The sequence below is a fragment of the Corythoichthys intestinalis genome, chromosome 19 (genome assembly GCF_030265065.1).
Source record: "Corythoichthys intestinalis isolate RoL2023-P3 chromosome 19, ASM3026506v1, whole genome shotgun sequence".
NCBI lineage: Eukaryota > Metazoa > Chordata > Actinopteri > Syngnathiformes > Syngnathidae > Corythoichthys > Corythoichthys intestinalis.
In genome coordinates, this window is record NC_080413.1 from 26,563,251 (window position 1) to 26,581,703 (window position 18,453).

The following is an 18,453-nucleotide window of genomic DNA, read 5'->3' on the forward strand; positions in this document are numbered from 1 at the left end:
GAAATACTAATACCTAATACTAATACCATACTAGCGACCCTCTTTTTGAGGGTAGGGGAAAAAGCTCAGGTGTAGTGTCACCGACAGACACAGGATAGAGCAACAGCTGGAGGGGGAGGGGTGAGCGTTGCCGCTCCAAGCCCTTTCTCGCTGCATTTTTGGGACATAAAGAATAGCTAATGCTGTACAACGCCATGACGGAAAATTTTAGTAGTTTTGAAACCGTGACGTTTTCGTACCATGGTAAACCGTGAAACCGGCACATGCCTAGTCAGCAGTAGTGCAGATCAGGCAATACTATATTGATTTATATCTAAAAGAGTGTTTACTGTAAATAAGTTCCAATAACTTATGAAATTGTAAGACACTTCTTTAAAATTGAATCGAATTCACCTTTCTATAAAATTATATACACTAATACTATAATAAACCATCGTTTGTTCGAAGAATGTTGTGTACCTAACTGAAGTAAATTATATGACTTAGTGGACTAAAGTTACTAAATCGAGCTGCCTCAGAACTAAGAGCGAGGTGCCATATTGTTATCAATGTGATTGTAGAATATCCAGAAATACAGCTTGCATATTCTGCCTTGTTTTGTCTCCAGGTCCGGTGTGGGAGTCACAGGTTCCAAACAGACCATGTTTTATGCAGAAGTATCTGACGACAATTGCGTGAGTGCAGGTGGAGGTGAGCCGCGGGAGGGAGAGCTCATTGAGGTGGTCAAAATCCCGTTGCACGAAGCCATGACCTTTGCCTACAATGAGCGTATACCCAAAACCATGGGCGTCATATTTAGCTTCATTTGGTTCCATAACAACATGTCCCCTAAGTACAAGATCTCCACCAATGTGTAACCACGATAAACTTTTTCTGTACAACACTGGCCCAGCACACCTACGTGTGTCCTCATGCCTCCAACTTTTTTTTATTTATTTATTTTTAAACCTGACGTGTGGATGTCTGCCGTGGTGTATTTTTTTTTTTTTTTTGCCCTCTTATACTTTTACGTTAGGTCCTTACATACCATGTACATAAAAATTGCCTTTAGCAGGCCGTCTCTTGCACTTTTCTCGCGTTATCAACCAGTTTTATTTGTTTGTATGGCACCATTCATCAAAAATGGCTGCATATCATCGATTTTATATGCCTGCCCTAGAGTCAATGTATGCTCTGCTGCTTCCATAAGGAATCTTTGCATTTACAGAGCCAGTCATTTTGTGATCTTCTTTTTATGCTATTGTCAAGTCATCTGTTCAATAGAGAAAGTTCCTGCTAAGCAACCTTGTGAACCTGGTTGGTTTCAATCTGTATTGGAAAGCAAAATGTGCCCTTGAAAAACTATTATTAGTGAAGATGCAAAAGAGAGGCACTTTCTTTCATGCTGTGATCCAGTAATGCAAAAACTATGCTCGTTATGGTAATTGTTGTACCACATTGTTAGCAAAGCCTCAAATAATTTCTGAGTTCTTAACAATTAACAAGGCATGCCAGACCCAAAATATTTGCTGACATACTGGCTTCCATAACCAATTTTTGCGTTAAGCATATTGTTGCTAAGTACAATTCGCTTCAAGGAGGAGGTTTGTGGTTATTATGGAAAAATGACTTGCTTTGCTGACCTTTGTCAGCCCCCTATGGTAAAAAATAGGGCTAAAAAAAGCTCTATGTCTACTTGTCATGGTAACTCAAATCTGTACTCTTGTTTCATATCCTGCAGTAACATAGGGGGCTTTGTTATATGCATTAGACAGGGCCTCAGAAGGGCTGATTGAACGTATGCTGTTATTTTTCATTCTTGGAGTACTAAGACATGGCTGTGTCACGGGCATAGCATTGAGATACTTGTGAACCGTTTTAAATTGTGGGAAAAATGCATAATATCTCTCTTTTCAGCACCGTTGTATAATTGTGTGAGTACCGCAAACCATGGTGTTTTAAATGGCAACTTTTAAAAAATGATGATGTTGACCTCTCATACATTATAAGCCAGAAAATTGTCTTTTTACACAGAGGCTAGTTTTTGTTAAAATTCTATTTAAATACACAAAACATTGTTGAATGGTCAAATTTCATCTTTCGCTTATGTTGTAATATATTCGTTGATTTTACAGATACAATAGAAGCCACCTGTCAAACTATTTTGCATTGTAGAAAAAAAATTTGATTTGGCTCCTTCACACACAAACAGACTTTCCGTATTGAATCAAAGCGGCAGTCTGCTAAAAGCTCAGGTCCAAATATAAAATATGCTTATTTCTATTCAGGGACAATCTATGATGATGACCAGCATTTAACATTAAATTTGAAATCAAACTCACTTGCAGAAAAGTCAGTATCTGTGAAAAGGGCTGGTACCTCATTGTATGTTCGGTGTGCCAGGGGGAAGCGTTTCTCATAACGTTGTGGAGTTTCGGTGGTTCAGATCCAAATAACCTCATAAGTACATTTCAAATCATACAGGGTTTGACTGCCTACTGATCTAAATGACAGAATTCTGACTAAAAGTTGGGAAAACTGCAATCATGTAGGATTTAAATTAAGAAATGCTATTTGCTGTAATTTAGACACATTGTGGGTGTAAACACAACACCGATCTTTTTTAAATGCAAAAGAACAGATGACAATCAACATTTAGACATTGTTATAGCGTAAGTTATTTTCTTGTAAGTAATAACGGGAAAAAAATCCTCAAAGCATAAGCAATAGTATTGTTTCAGGTGTGGTCATGCAATATTTTGATACTGTTTGAGATCTAACTGCATTAGTCTAACCTGTACGAAATATACTAATATTTGAAGCGCAGGCAGCTACAATTACTGAAAGAGGGAGGAGCAGTCATATAAAAAATCATCAAGGCAGATCAATCATCAATAGGGACTGTGAGACGGAACATACAGCACTGTTTATAAGTCTATGAACCACACCGAAGGGGAGAACAGCAGACAAACCTGCAAAACAAAAGGCATATCAGTAGGAAACAGCTACAGTCAGTGGAAAAAAATCTGGATGGTAGGTCATGAAAGTAAGTGACATACAGTAGCTATCCATCCAACATAATTTGGTACATCACAAATGAATGTCCATTCCTTGGAGCAGTAAGTTCCAGAAATGAAATGAGAATGTGTCAAAAATGTTCACTCACTGTCTGACACCTGGAGCTCTAGGGCACATAGTGTTACGAGAAAAGTCATTGTTTACCCATTCAGCATCCGACTCCCCTAACAGTGAGACAAAGTAATACGAGACATTCTCATAGTTTCTCCATTCAACGTTTATGAATGTGCATGAATACTGTGCTGTCTTTAACTCACAGGGGGCAGCAACATGTACAATGAAGAAAATAAGTATTTGAACACCCTGCTATTTTGCAAGTTCTCCCACTTAGAAGTCATGGAGGAGTCTGAAAATTTCATCGTAGGTGCACGCCCACTGTGAGAGAGATAACCGAGAGAGAGAGCGAGAGACCACCGTTTCCAAGGTTACTGTTGGTAATACACTAAGATGTTATGGTTTGAAATCTTGCATGGCACGGAAGATTCCACTGCTTAAACCAGCACATGTCTAAGCCCGTCTTTAGTTTGCCTATGAAAATTTGGATGATGCAGAGTAGTCATGGGAGCAAGTTTTGTGTTCAGATGAGAGTAAAATAGAACTTTTTGGTCATAATTCCACTAACCGTGTTTGGAGGAAGAAGAATGATGAGTACGACTGTACTGTATAAAGCAGAGGATGAATGGTGAAATGTATCGTCAGATTTTGTGCCACAACCTTCTTCCCTCAGTCAGAGACTTGAAGATGGGTCGTGCCTGGGTCTTTCAACATGACAATGACCCGAAGCACACAGCCAGGAAAACCAAGGAGTGGCTCCGTAAGATGCATAAAAAGGTTTTAGCGGGGTCTAGCTGGTCTCCATACCTAAACCCAATGGAAAACCTTTGGAGAGAGCTCAAACTCTAGTTCTCAGCGACAGCCCAGAAACCTGACTGATGGGTAGGCCAAGATCCCTCCTGCAGTGTGTGCAAACCTGGTGAATAACTAAAGGAAACGTTTGACCTCTATAGTTGCAAACAAAGGCTCCTGTACCAAATATGAACATTCTTTTTCTCAGGTGCCCAAATACTTATTTGCAGCAGTATCACACAAATTAATCGTTAAAAAAAATCATACATTGTGATTTCTGGATTTTTCTTCTTAGATTATCTCTCTCACAGTGGACATGCACCTATGATGAAAATTTCAGACCCCTCCATGATTTCTAAGTGGGAGAACTTGCAAAATATCAGAGTGTTCAAATAATTATTTTCTTCACTGTACAAACGCAGCATACAAGAAATTCCACTGGCATATATTATTATTGCTCTGTTGGAATTACTACCGTATCACTTAGTAAGGGACCTTCTCTGCCTATTTTTCTCGATCGAAAATATGCTGCATCTCTTCTGGAAGGCCTCAGCGCTGCCCAGCATGTTGCCACACAAAGTGGTACAACACTGAGGGCGCATCTCTAAATTCAGCCTTACCAGTATACTGTGAAAACCCATTAAAAACAATCACATAAAAATCTGCGATATAGCGGGAGCACTAATAGTGACCTTTGGAAGATCGAATCAAGAGCAGTGGAAAAGAGTATCCAATCGGTTTGCTCTGATGTCATCCCTATGATTCTCATATCCTCAAATACAGAGAAATTGCTGTGATATTTTGCTTAGGATCAACACCCAATTTCTGAGAATGTAAGGAACTGCAATTTCAAAGTCATGTATTATAAACAAATTTAATGTTTGAACAGACCTTGTCTTTGTAGTTAGGATTCCTGGAGGTACTTTTGTTTTCCCACTGTTTTGATCTTTTACGATTCACTGGTACTGAAGCTGCATGACAAATTGTAGGGCAACAACATCTGGACAACAAATGTAGTTTTTTGTATTGTATTATTTTGGGCCGATGACAGTAGAGTATACTTCAGGTAAGTTCTTTCTATTGCCCATTCAAACACAAGTTCGAGGACTATCCCTTTATAAATAAGCTTTTAAAAACACTTCTACAACATACTATTATTATGCTAAACACCCGTATTAAAAAAAAAAAAAAAAAAAAAAGGATCCAGTCTTAGATATTCTTTCTTAGTCACTCAATCTCAAATTAGAAACACTTATTTCTTGTAACTGTTTTCATTTTCTCATAAACACATTTGTTGCATATCAATCAACCACAACAAAATATCTGTCTTGTTGACTGGAAATCTTTTCGCCAGATGGTAGTTGATGTACACCGGCAAAGTAATGACTAATAGTGCTGGTGAATATTAGACAGCAACTGTCGTTGTATCAGAGTACAGTGGTACCTCGACATACGATCGCTTCGACACACGATCTTTTCGACATCCGACGTAAAATTTGACTCGCCATTTGTTTCTACATCCGACGACATGCTCGAAATACGACGACATGACAGCACTGCAAACGAACGCACGGTGGATTTTCTTGTGTGAGAAATCAACACAGTTTTCAAAACAAGTTGATACAGTTGGAGAAACAAGGAAAAAAGTGATGCTTACCTTTGAAATGAAGATGCAAGTTATAGAAAAATATGAGCTTGGGGTGCGCGTCCCTGAACTGGCTCAACAATACAGCTCCACGGTCCTCTTCCGACCACCGTTCGCCACTATTTATAAGTTAAGGTGACAATTATTATTGTGGTAACATTGCCAAGGAAATCGCCAGCTTCGTCACGTTTTTATCATTTATTTAAGAACTTATCCAACACAAAACGCCCATTGTCCTAAGCAGTTGACTTGCTCTCAAGAAAACGAAAGTATTATCTCTACTGCACTGACCTATCTCACTGAGACGTCAGCCCCGCGGTGCGTTCATGGACAATAAAAAGTGTCCGCCATATTAGAATCCGATTCGTTACATTATTTACAGGAATAATTATTAATTATTCTTCTTATTATTATATTATTCTGAATTATTTATTCATAACATATTTTTTTTTTTATGTTTAATTGCCATTTGTAACATTGCCAGCAGTATTTATTAAGAATTTAGTGTAGGTTTTTAGGCTTTGGAACGAATTAATGGAATTATAATGTATTCTTATGGGAAAATCCTGCTCGACATACGACCATTTCGACTTACAAACAAGGTCCTGGAACGAATTAAATTCGTATGTAGAGGTACCACTGTAATCATTTAATTCATTCATTAATCACTCCGTTTTCTACGGACCTGCAAAATGTACTGATACCCCCTACCCCCTTGGCAAACTTTTTCTTTTTTTCCCTCACAAAGCTATAGACCCTACTCACGTGACGTCACAGCCACGCCCCCGCGCCATGATGTCCGCATACTCGCCATAGAAATGCATTAGCGCTTCGTAAATTCTTCCTATTATTGCACGTTTTACTGCTCGTCAACATTAATACTCAAAATGGTGAAGTCGTGTGTGGCGGTCGGTTGCAAAAACAGAGAAGATAGACGGAGAGACTTGAATTTTTACCGTATTCCGAGAGACACGAAGAGGAGGCCGCGATTGACTGCTGCAATTCGACGAGACAACTGGGCTCCAAACGACTACCACAGATTATGTAGTAGTCATTTTATATCTGGTAAGATGCATTTAATATATATTTAGAGGGTTTCGGGCTGACAACCACAATTAAGATCATTGCTAGGCTAATCGCCGACAACATACACGTATGTATGTAGTTAGTGCGATCGCTAAACCATATAAACATTAAAAGCCCTAGCTCCATTGACAAATGACATGAAATACATTAGACTTGACAGTGGATGTTAGCAAGAACAAAAGATTTTCAATTGAAAATTTCGTAACTCACCTTCCGAGCACAAGATTCCTGCCGAATTTTCGTGTACGAGGACGTGTTTCACCTAACCAGCAACGTAGCATTTATAAGCCTCCAAGCTCTTAAAGTTTTTCAAACTTTCGTGAGAATAGGCTGATTTTGTGTGGGTATCAGATGTCAGGCGAAGCCAGCGGGTCGAAAAACATCGATTTAGGCATCAAATACGGATCTGGCGAATGGATAAACTGAAGCTTTTCCACGTAACGCCTTTTATGCAACGGATCCAATGAGTTTACAGCGTCAGATAACACCGGGGCTTCCATGAATTGCTCTATAACTTGCTCGACTAATAGAAAACAATGAGAATAGGTCTGAAAAAGAGGTACAATATGGCGGCCGGAAACAGCGACACGCCCATTTTGTGACGTAGGTGAGTAGGGTCTATAGTGAGCTGCAGAGGTATTTGCACCCCTTGTGATTTTGCAAATTCACCCACTTGGAAAATAGGTAGAGGTCTGAAAATTCAATCATAGATGCATTTCCACCTATAGAGACATAATCTAAAAATAAAATTCGGAACTCACATTGTTTGATTTTTTAAAATAATTTATTTGTAATTTGCTGGGGTTCATACGTATTTGTACCACTAAGAATCAGCAATAATTATGACACTCAAAGAGTTGTCAGTCTACCTTAAAAAAAGTCCACCTTTACCCAATGAGTAACCACCCACCAACCACCTGTTTGAGATCATTATTGTCACATGTGCACCCCACAGTCAGTCATAATGCAACTGCTACCATGGGCAAGACCAGAGAGCTTTCGAAAGACACCAGAGAAAAAATGTTGAGCTTTACAAAGCTGAAAAAGGCTATGGGACAATTGGAAAGCATCTTGGTAAGAATAAATCAACTGTTGCAGCAACATAGCTGAACATGATTGATAATCTACCTAGCACTGGGGCTCCATGTAAAATCTATCCTCGTGAGGCATCACTTATGATAAGAAAAGTAAGGGCTCATCCTAAAACTACACGGCAGGAGCTGGTCAATGACCTGAAGAATGCTGGATGGACAATTCTCAAAGGCTACTGACAGCAGAACACTACGGTGCAATGGTTTAAAATCATGCATTGCTCAAAAGATTGAAGCCAGTACATATGAAGGCCCGTCTGTTTGCCAGGGACCATCTCAATGATGCAGAGGGGTCACGGGAGAAATTCATTTGGTCAGATGAGACCACAGTAGAACTTTCTGGTGCAAAATTTACTCGTCGTGTGTGGAGGAAAAAGAATGATGAGTACAATCCTGAGAACACCATCCCCACTGTGAACTATGGGCATGGAAACCTCATGCTTTGGGGCTGCTTTTCGGCAAAGGGGACAGGACAACTGTATAAAGCAGAGGATGAATGATGAAATGTATCGTCAGATTTTGAGCCACAACCTCCTTACCTCAGTCAGAGACTTGAAGATAAGTCGTGGCTGGATCGTCTAAAATGACAATGATCCGAAGCACACAGCCAAGGTGACCAAGGAGTGGCTGCGTAAAAAGCATATCAAAGTTCTGGAGTGGCCTAGCCAGTCTCCAGACCTCAATCCAATAGCAAATCTTTGGATGGAGCTGAAACTTTGTGTTTCTCAACAACAGCTCCGAAACCTGACAGATCTAGAGAAGTTTTGTGTGCAGGAATGAATCCCTGTTTCCATATGTGAAAACCTGGTGAAGAACTACAAAAAGCGTCTGACCTCTGTAATTGCAAACAAAGGTTTCTGCACTAAATATAACCACTGAATTTCTCAGGGATACAAATATTTCTGAACCCCTGTAAATTACAAATAAATATTGAAAATTCATACAATGTGAGTTCCGGATTGGAGTGGAAATGCATCTATGATTGAAATTTCAGACCTCTACCTTTTTTCTAAGTGGGTGAACAAAATCACAAGGGTTGCAAATACTTCTGCTCCTCACTGTATATGATCTCAAATGTGACCTGAACTTTAAGTATCTCTCATATTGTTCAAATTAGAAACCAGATTGCAAACATTTAGCTGCATTAAACCTAGTGAACATTTTTAGTGTGCAATTTTGTCTTCAACAAGCCATTTTTCTTATTGTTCAAAGTGACTTTTCCCTCTGAAAGCCATACGCTCCCTCTATTCAAGTCAGATAATTGAGGTAGATGGTTGTATAATTCATTGTTGCATATGGTGAATAGGACCATGAGCTCAATGTTAAGACACTTCTACCTCTATCACTCAGGCATGCAACACAACTATTTTGTGCCTGTTTGCTGTCTATGAGGCGCTGACATATCCAACTCTCAGCATTACATCAGAAAGTTATTGCGTTCACTGTTATTGCATTGCGTGTTTCAGTTCCCCATGACTTTGCTGTAGTTGCTTCTTTAACTTATACGGTTTTATTTTTATCTGTGCACATTTTCTTTCCAAGTCACTGAAGTGTTTATTTATTTATTTTAAATAAGGTGCTATATGTAGTATTCTCAAAGTGAGACAGGTGGCGTACTGTTATAATTGCAGTTGATATGTAGGTGTTGCAGTTCATATGATAACTCTGAGCAGCAACTGATAATTTGTCTCACTTTTTCATTAGGCATCACAGCTATATTTATGTATTTATCTCTTTTTAGCAGACTTGTAGCTGGATTTACACATACAACATTTGATGATCCGCTATAACACATTTCATTGTGCACGCTACCAGAAACACGAAATATTTTTGTTTAATTGCAAGGTTGACATTAAAAAATGTAATCTTTTTTGTTTCATTTTTGACGTTGCTGATTTTTTCCCCTTTTTTTAAAAGAAGTATTTTCTCAAAGACATGCATACGAGTTTTATGCTTTATGAAGAGTGTTCGATATTTGTGGATGTTGTTTTACTGTAATGTTACTATTCTATTTAGTTTAATACCTAAATGTTAATATATGATACTTTTAAAACATGACACTTGGAACCAACAAATGGTATATATTTAAATATGATTCTTTGCATGTACACTAACTGTGTTGGATTAAACTATTAAATTTAAATAAAATGGGTTTAATGCCGCAAAATAATTCTGAAATAATGTCTTTTCTCTACATTTCTGAAGCGTACACAAAAACTAATATTGTTGCTTTGTACAGTTGTAAGACCAACAATAAAAATGCTTTATACAAACTAGGGATGTTCCGGTCCGATCACATGATCAAAAATCGGGCCGATGGGGCCATTTGTCAGAGGATCGGAATTGGGTGAAAAGGATTGGGTTTTTAATTTGAAAAAGATATTTGTTATCCTGCTTCATGTTCTTACTGCCTCTCGCTCTCCCACCTGCTGCTTTTGTTGGTCATCAGTGCAGCTGGAGTTTGCTCGTTAAAGTTAGCGATAATTGAGAGGTTTGTAGCTTTAATCTATCAAGTGAAGGCTCTGTAGCTCTTCGATCAAAGGTACACATGTGTCAATCATCGTTGTCAGCAGTGTGAGTGAATTTGAGTGGACTCATATGAATTATATGAATGTTATGGAGAGTGATGCAATGAAAAATGTGGGTGCTCCTACATTTTGAGCTGGTGCACCTAAAGAAAATAGTTAGGCGCACTAGTGCAACCAATGCAAAAAGTAATGGTGGAGCCTTAGCAGTATATATCACAATGTTTTTTTTCCCCAATATCATTTAGGCCTAATTTATACTGTATATTTTTTACTTTTTAAGGGCTAAAAAGTACCAAAATAATCCAGAAACACAATGTCACTGCCAAAAAATACAAAAATGTATACATTTTATATTCCGCAACAATTCTGGAAAAAGCAGAAGAGGAAGTACTGTAAAAAGTACAGTACTAAAACATGTTTGAAACTTTTGTTCAAATAAAAAAAAAAAAATCATTAAAAAAAAACTTTTTTTCCGGTATTGGATTCTCAAAATCAGGTGACTCTGACTAGGTGCAAAAATATGCAATCGGGATATCCTGAATATAAAATACTGTATTCACAAAAATAGTAATGCTCATACAATGCAGTGTTTCATTTGACACTTCCAGAGAGTTATTGAATGAACAATGTTATAATTTTAGTTTGCAAAGCATTTGGATCGCTTTATGACTCACTCATCACCAGGGCTAAAAGAAATTTGATCTGTGAGAAATTTTGAAGTGTGATTGTTTATGAGAAGGAAGTTATCACAGTACTTCAAGTTCAGCTGCATGACCATTTACAACATTCAGCATGCATCAGTACACACAGAAACTCGATGTGGATCACGAAATGACATGACACATTCATACAAAAAATCCTTCCATACAGTCAAGTGACTGAAAATTTGAAAGACTTGTTCTTGATAGGCATTGAGATCCATTTCCGAGAAATGAATGTGTGGTTACTTTCACATTTGGTTGTATGCTGTTGTCGCTGATGTTATAATTAACTGTGTTAAGGGAAAGTTAAATTAATGTGAAACAAGAGGAAAACAATTTTTTTTTACCCTCACATTTGCCAGATCACCACCATATGATTTCCAAGCAACGTTTGTGCTAATTTCGGTCTTAAAATACAATTAAATTGCAGTATAACCCTAAAAATATGAGCATTTGTTTTTTTACAAGTCTTCAATAACACATTTATTTTATGCTCTCTGCAAAGTGAGTTACTTGGGAACAAGATGGGAGGTCATGCTTATACACCCACTTGAGGATCAGACCACTTTTAACCCCTAAGGAAATAAATTTAAAAAAGTCCTTCAAAGATCACGCTCAATTTTGTCTGACACTGTCAATGTAGTATGAATTTAACAATTCATTGCAGTAGAGGGAACAGTAACTGCACTACATCACACTGATATATTCATTGCAGTTGCAATTCCTTATGTAACTAACATTTTAGGAACATTTCTACAAACTATATGCATTATGAAATCAATGCATTTCTGATAGTGTCAAATAAAACGTTTCGTTAATATCCTAAACAGACACATTTTCTGAAGCATTAAAACAGAAAGAGAAAGGAAAACTGTACTACGTGAATTTGAAAAATTCAGACCCTTAGACCAGGGGTTCCCAACCTATTCCACTAAGGCACACTGTGGGTGCAGGATTTCATTCTTACCAAACAAGATGACAACACTTTTTCCCCAATCTGGTGTTTTACAAGTGCAATCAGTTGATTGCAGTCAGGTGTGGCTTGTTTTAGCAGAAGCCTCATTGGTTCAACTGTCTCTGCTGGATCGGCTGGAACAAAAACCAGGACCCACAGTGTGCCTTGAGGACTGGGTTGAAAACCCCTGCCTTAGACCATAGACTTCAAAACTCTAGGTTATGATGTCTATGCTTTGACTTTGTTTAGTTAGTGACAGTACACGTTTGCAATTGCTATTTAGACTGACACTCTTGCTATTGCTACAACGCTTTATATTTGTCCCATCAACCGGCCCTGTCACTTTCAACGCCTAAGGAGGCATGGAATGCTGCATATCTTCCGACAGCAAAATATTCGCTGAAGCATGCCTGTGTTTTGAGTTCTTTCTAAGCACAAGCCCACAACATGTAATCAGGTTTAATGTCATCCAATATAAAGAGCTACAGTATATCCAAGTTTCCAACTTAACAAAGACTGATACTGTAAGAAATATTTGCATGCATTTTGATTAATACTGTTGTGATTTAATTGGCCCTAGTCTTCTGTTTATACCATTACATATGGGCCTGATTTACAAAGATCTCCAAAGAGCAAAATAACAGATTGCACATGGCTGTTATTTGTGATCTGCTGTACCTAGATTGCTCTCTTTTGCTTTTAATAATTTTTTTTGGGTGTATGCAATGTATTTATTCAGATTTAATAGTATTGGAAATAGATCCATTAAAGACATATTTTTTCCGCTGAAGCATAATTTAATAATTAAAAAAAATATATATGTATATAATATAATGATATATATAAGCGAAAACAATGATTTGTACATCTATACATGCCTACATTTTTTAATTAAGAAATATCCGCGATGGACTGAGGGTGCAAAGTTTGAAACGCGAAGAAGCGAAGAATCACTGTAGTTTTAAAATGGTACTGTATATTCAATAATTTTACCTAACTTTTCTGTAGTTCTAATCTGAGACTCCAATGAACATTTTGTTGAGGTTATTGCTGCCAAAAACCCAGGTTTGAAATAATAATTTTTACCTATTTATTTTCTGCACCTGTATACAGTGGTACCACTACATACGATATATGTTCCAGGACCTGGTTTGTAAGTCGAAATGGTCGTATGTCGAGCGGAATTTTCCCATAAGAATGCATTATAATTCTATTAATTTGGTCCACAGCCCAAAAACCTATGCCAAATCCTTAATAAATACTGCAGGTAAAATTACACATAGCAAAACAAATAAATTATAAATACTAATCAGAATTGCAAGGGTTGGACGAAATAAAGGAAACACCTTAAAAAATCATAATAATCTATTTAAATGTTGTGCAGGTTCGCCTTTAGCGCCATTTACAGCCTCAATTCCCCGAGGTATCCATTCATACAATTTATGAATTGTTTCCAAAGGAATTTTACGCCATTCGTCAGTAAGAATACCTTCTAACTCTTTTAGAGACGATGGCGGTGGAAATCGACATCGTAATTGAATCTCTAAAACTGACTATAAATGCTCAATAATGTTGGGGTCTGGGGATTGTACCGGCCATACGAGATGTTTAACTTCATTAGAATGTTCCTCATGCCATTCTTTAACAATTATGTTCAATGATTATAATGCCAAAATGTTAGGTGTTTTTCTATTGTTTTGTCCAACCCCTCTATAATAATAATCATAACGATAATTATGTAACAAATCAAGTTCTAATGTGGTGGTTGTGTTTTGCATGGTGCTCCTGAAGGCTCTGTCTGACTGACAAGAGAGTGAGAGAGGTGCAGAAGAGTTTTTACTTTCTCTTTTCATGTTTTGATGTTGTTGGCGTAGGCTACCACGGACAGTACCTGTGTTGTGTCTCGGACGTTCTGAAATTAATGATTAAAAACCTGATGAGGCTGGCGACTTCCTTGCCAATGTTACAATACTGATAATATTAATGACAGTTGTCTTCCGCACACCACTCTTATATTTTTCTATCATTTCCTTCTTAATTTCAATGGTAAGTGTCACTTTTTTTTTTTTTCCACCACCTGCACCAACCTTCTTAGGACCCGTCACCCATGTTGATTTCTCTTCCAAGAAAATCCGCTGTGCGCCAGTCTTACAGGACAACAATGAAATTGCGATGCTGTCATAAATTGTCGTATTTCGAGGATGTCGTCATTTGTCGAGACAAACGACAAGTCAAATTTTACATCGGATGTCGAAAGGACCTTATGTTGATGCGATCGAATGTCAAGGTACCACTGTATTTGAAACTATACACTGCTGTAATGTGCAGTAATTTTGTGTTCCTTGCTCAAGTATATAACTATTGGGAGTCGAGAACAGACTATGACTGTAAAAATTGCTGTCCTACACCACCGCAAACTGCAACCAAAATGATAAACATATTCAATTGATTATTTTCTTGCACTGCCAACAAACTAAGTCTTACAAGAATGTCTAGTTTCTAGTTTTAAAAAAAATCACACTTAAAATAATATACAATCCCTTTAAAATCTAATTTCAGTAAGATAAAAAGGCTTATTTTGAGACAATTGGCAGATTTAAAAAAATAAATAAATAAATCCTGCACTGCCAGACGTGTCCCCCTGCTGAAGAAAGTACACGTCCAGGCCTGTCTGCGGTTCGCTAGAGAGCATTTGGATGATCCAGAAGAAGACTGGGAGATTGTGTTATGGTCAGATGAAACCAAAATAGAACTTTTTGGTAGAAACACAGGTTCTCGTGTTTGGAGGAAAAATAATACTGAATTGCACCATACCCACTGTGAAGCATGGGGGTGGAAACATCATGCTTTGGGGCTGATTTTCTGCAAAGGGACCTGGACGACTGATCTTTGTAAAGGAAAAAATGAATGGGGCCATGTATCGAGAGATTTTGAGTGAAAATCTCCTTCCATCAGCAAGGGCATTGAAGATGAGACGTGACTGGGTCTTTCAGCATGACAATGGAGCTAAACACGCAGCCAGGGCAACAAAGGAGTGGCTTCGTAAGAAGCATTTCAAGGTCCTGGAGTGGCTTAGCCAGTCTCCAGGTCTCAACCCTATATAAAATCTGTGGAGGGAGTTGAAAGTCCGTGTTGCCCAACGACAGCCCCAAAAACATCACTGCTCTAGAGGAGATCTGCATGGAGGAATGGGCCAAAATACCAGCAACAGTGTGTGAAAAGCTTGTGAAGAGTTACAGAAAATGTTTGGCCTCCGTTATTGCCAACAAAGGGTACATAACAAAGTATTGAGATGAACTTTTGGTATTGACCAGATACTTATTTTCCACCATGATTTGCAAATAAATTCTTTAAAAATCAAACAATATGATTTTCTGTTGTTTTTTTTTTTCCACATTCTGTCTCTCATGGTTGAGGTTTACCCATGTCGACAATTACAGGCCTCTCTAATATTTTCAAGTGGGAGAACTTGCACAATTAGTGGTTAACTAAATACTTATTTACTCCACTGTATATTCTGTGCATGTTTTTTTTTTTTTTTTAACTTTCAAAGGGGCATTTTTTTCCAGTGCGACTACGTAAATTGCCCTGATTGCGGTTAATAATTTAATCCAACCAACATAATGTTGCCAGTGATTTCATACGGTTCAACTGCATTTTCCAAATCGACAATTCAGCAACTTCCTACATTGCTGGCTACATTGAAGAACTTCCATTGCGTGCCTGCTGCTTTCATGTTGTAAGAGGACACATGGGATGTCCTTGCTCTCGAGAGACCATCTGAATGTGTTAGCCAAGCAGATGGATTACCTTGTCAATGTGACCCATTCACAGGTGGGAATTAAGAGCTGCCCATTGACAGGAAGATGAGATCCACCTCCACAGTTAAAAGCTAACACGATTCCACCACACTCCCCATCTGTATGCTAATAAGACTTTGAATTGGGGAAAATGTGCTTGTCATCCTTTTATTCATCACTGGTCCATATGGGTGTATTTTAATGACATTGGGTCTACATTGCTAAAGTGATATTTATCGGTACTCAGCATGTATAACAACAACCGACAGCTATTACTCGTGGTTAGCGTGTAATTATGTTATGTGGGAGTAAATTAGCAGGTTTACAATTCCAATAATGACCTTACCCAAGCTTATTGCAGAGACCACTAGAATGAAAAGCTGAACATATTAATAGTTAAGTATGCTTTGCTTAATGGTTCACTATGAATGCTGATTTACCAATCTTCACTAACCTTTTTGTACTGATAGGAGAAGGAGAAGTTTTTCTTGACTTGTTTCTTTTTCTTACAGCAGTAGAAGAGCATTATTTCAATATTTTAAATTTTATCTCTCCATGCATTTTCAAAATCACAATCGCCTGTTCTGGGCTGTGGAAAACTGGCGTCCACCCCAGCTGACTTTGAATGAAAGGCAGCCTACACCCTGGCGTGGGAACTGAAGCCACGCTCCCTTCACGGAAGTCAGGCCAATGAACCGTTACACTATCAGTGACTTAGCTTCATTGTCTTAAAATGACAAAATAGTAGTAATTAACATGAATTCTTTTCCTTGTACTGTTTTTTTTGTTTGTTTTGTTTTTTGTTTTTTTACATTTCACTGGCACAATGGGACAGTGGTTTGCATGCTTGCCTCGCTGTTGAGAGGTTGTACGAGCAAATCTTGGCTCTGGCTTTTCTGTGTTGAGTTTTATATTTTCCATGTGCTTGCGTACTGCAGCTTCATCGCATTCCAAAAACATGCGCGTTATGTTAATTATAGACTGTATGAATGGTTGTTTGTTTATATGTGGTCTGCCAATTCTGGCGACCAGTCCAGGGTGCTGCCTTTCGCCCAAAGTCACCAAGGATAAGCTCTAGGTCACCTGCCACCCTAATGAGACAAGCGCTGTAGTTTGGCCAAAAGTGAAGCGTATCATAATTACAACAGAATTCGATAGTACTTTAAGGACACTAGCAAAAATTTAGTCTGTCTTAAGATATTTCAGAATGTCAGAGAAAGTGCTGGCATGATACAAAGAAGAGAGTAACATTTTAGATGCTTTTTACACAGTTGGTCTAAAACAGCAGTGGTCAAAATACAGGGTGGGTCACATTAATCTGTCCCACGTAGCATTAATATTATCAAGAACCCTGGATTATTAGTTGCATTAATTTGACTGCCCCCCCAACAATCATTTCTTTTGTGTGTGTGTTTTTTTGGGCTGCAACGATTAATCGATTAATTCGAGTAATTTGTTAACAAAAAAGCTTAGAATCAAATTTTTCTGCTTCGAGGATTCGTTGGATTAGTTACATTGAAATGGTTTGTTTTGAAAGTGTTGCATTTAGTTTTATTGATTCCGGTGGATTCACTGCCCTCTAGTGGCAATAGGGAATATGTCATAACTTGTTGAATCTGGATGCTCCCTGCAAAGAGCAACGTTAGGTATGTTTCTGTTTGAGATTTTATGTTTGTTTATGCAGTTGTTGTTTAGTTTAGAAGTATATTTAGCAGTTTTTATGTGTGAATATGTGTATGAACGATTTGTTAAGAGCTTTGTAAAAAAAAAACAAATGTAAGTATTTTATAGCATTTAAGCTAGCGGACTTTTGGTATTTGCAAGGTAGCCACCTATATTTTTAGGATCAATCGCAATATTTAACATATAAGTTGTTGCCCGAAATAGCGACCGAGTTTTTTTTTTTACTTCAGTACAGGTTTTCAACAGCGAATAAATCACTCAGTTTTCACACCAGAAGCTTAATACTTGAGGAAAGCATGCAGAATCATCTTAATTTTACTCAACAAAAGCAAAATTTCATTTTTCTATATACAATCACAACTTAGGTTTAATTCTGATGTTACTTTTGCCTTAGCACGTCTTGCCGGCTATCTGGCCCTCGTCGTTTTTAGATTGAAATGTTCCATAAAATATAACATATAAAATGAGATTTTTTTGGATGATGCAGAAATGTCTAAATTACTAATTTTTTGCCCAAAAATGGGCAGTTGGCCGAAAATTACCTGATCGTTTAAATGTAAAGTTACGCTATTGTGTATGGATACAACATGACGGCCATTTCATAACAAAGAGCTTTTTAAATTGAAAGTTCTTGTAAATAAATGCACAAATCCTAGAATTTCTATAGATATGAATGTAAAGCGGTCTAGATTCTTGGTTGAAAGCAAAAAAAGGGCAGTTATCATTCATTTTACGTAAATATTTCAAGCCAAAGTTACGCTATTGTGTATGGATACAACATGGCGGCCACCACAAAACAAAGAGCTTTTTAAGTTGAAAGTTCTTGTAAATAAATGTGTAAACCCCAGAATTTCTATAAATATGAACGTAACACAGTCCAGATTCTTGGTTAAAAGCAAAAAACCTGGCAGTTATCATTCATTTTACATAAATATTTCAAGCTAAAATTAGGCTAATTTTTTCCCATTTATTTTTTTTCCACAACGCTTCAAAGTGCATGCATGGTGCTGTTTTATAATATATATAATAATTATAATAATAACCTTGAGTACTCGACCAAA

At 37.6% G+C, this 18,453-nt stretch overlaps 1 protein-coding gene across 1 annotated transcript in view; it reads left to right on the top strand.

The window, feature by feature from the left end:
* nudt14 (nudix (nucleoside diphosphate linked moiety X)-type motif 14) overlaps positions 1-17,903 on the top strand; it is a 38,854-nt gene extending 20,951 nt beyond the window's left edge. Inside the window, exon 5 of the mRNA XM_057823139.1 lies at positions 608-17,903. Within this exon, the coding sequence (XP_057679122.1) occupies positions 608-857 (250 nt within the window). The 3' untranslated portion in view covers positions 858-17,903. The remainder of the gene's footprint in view (positions 1-607) is intronic.
* The last annotated feature ends 550 nt before the right edge of the window (positions 17,904-18,453 follow it).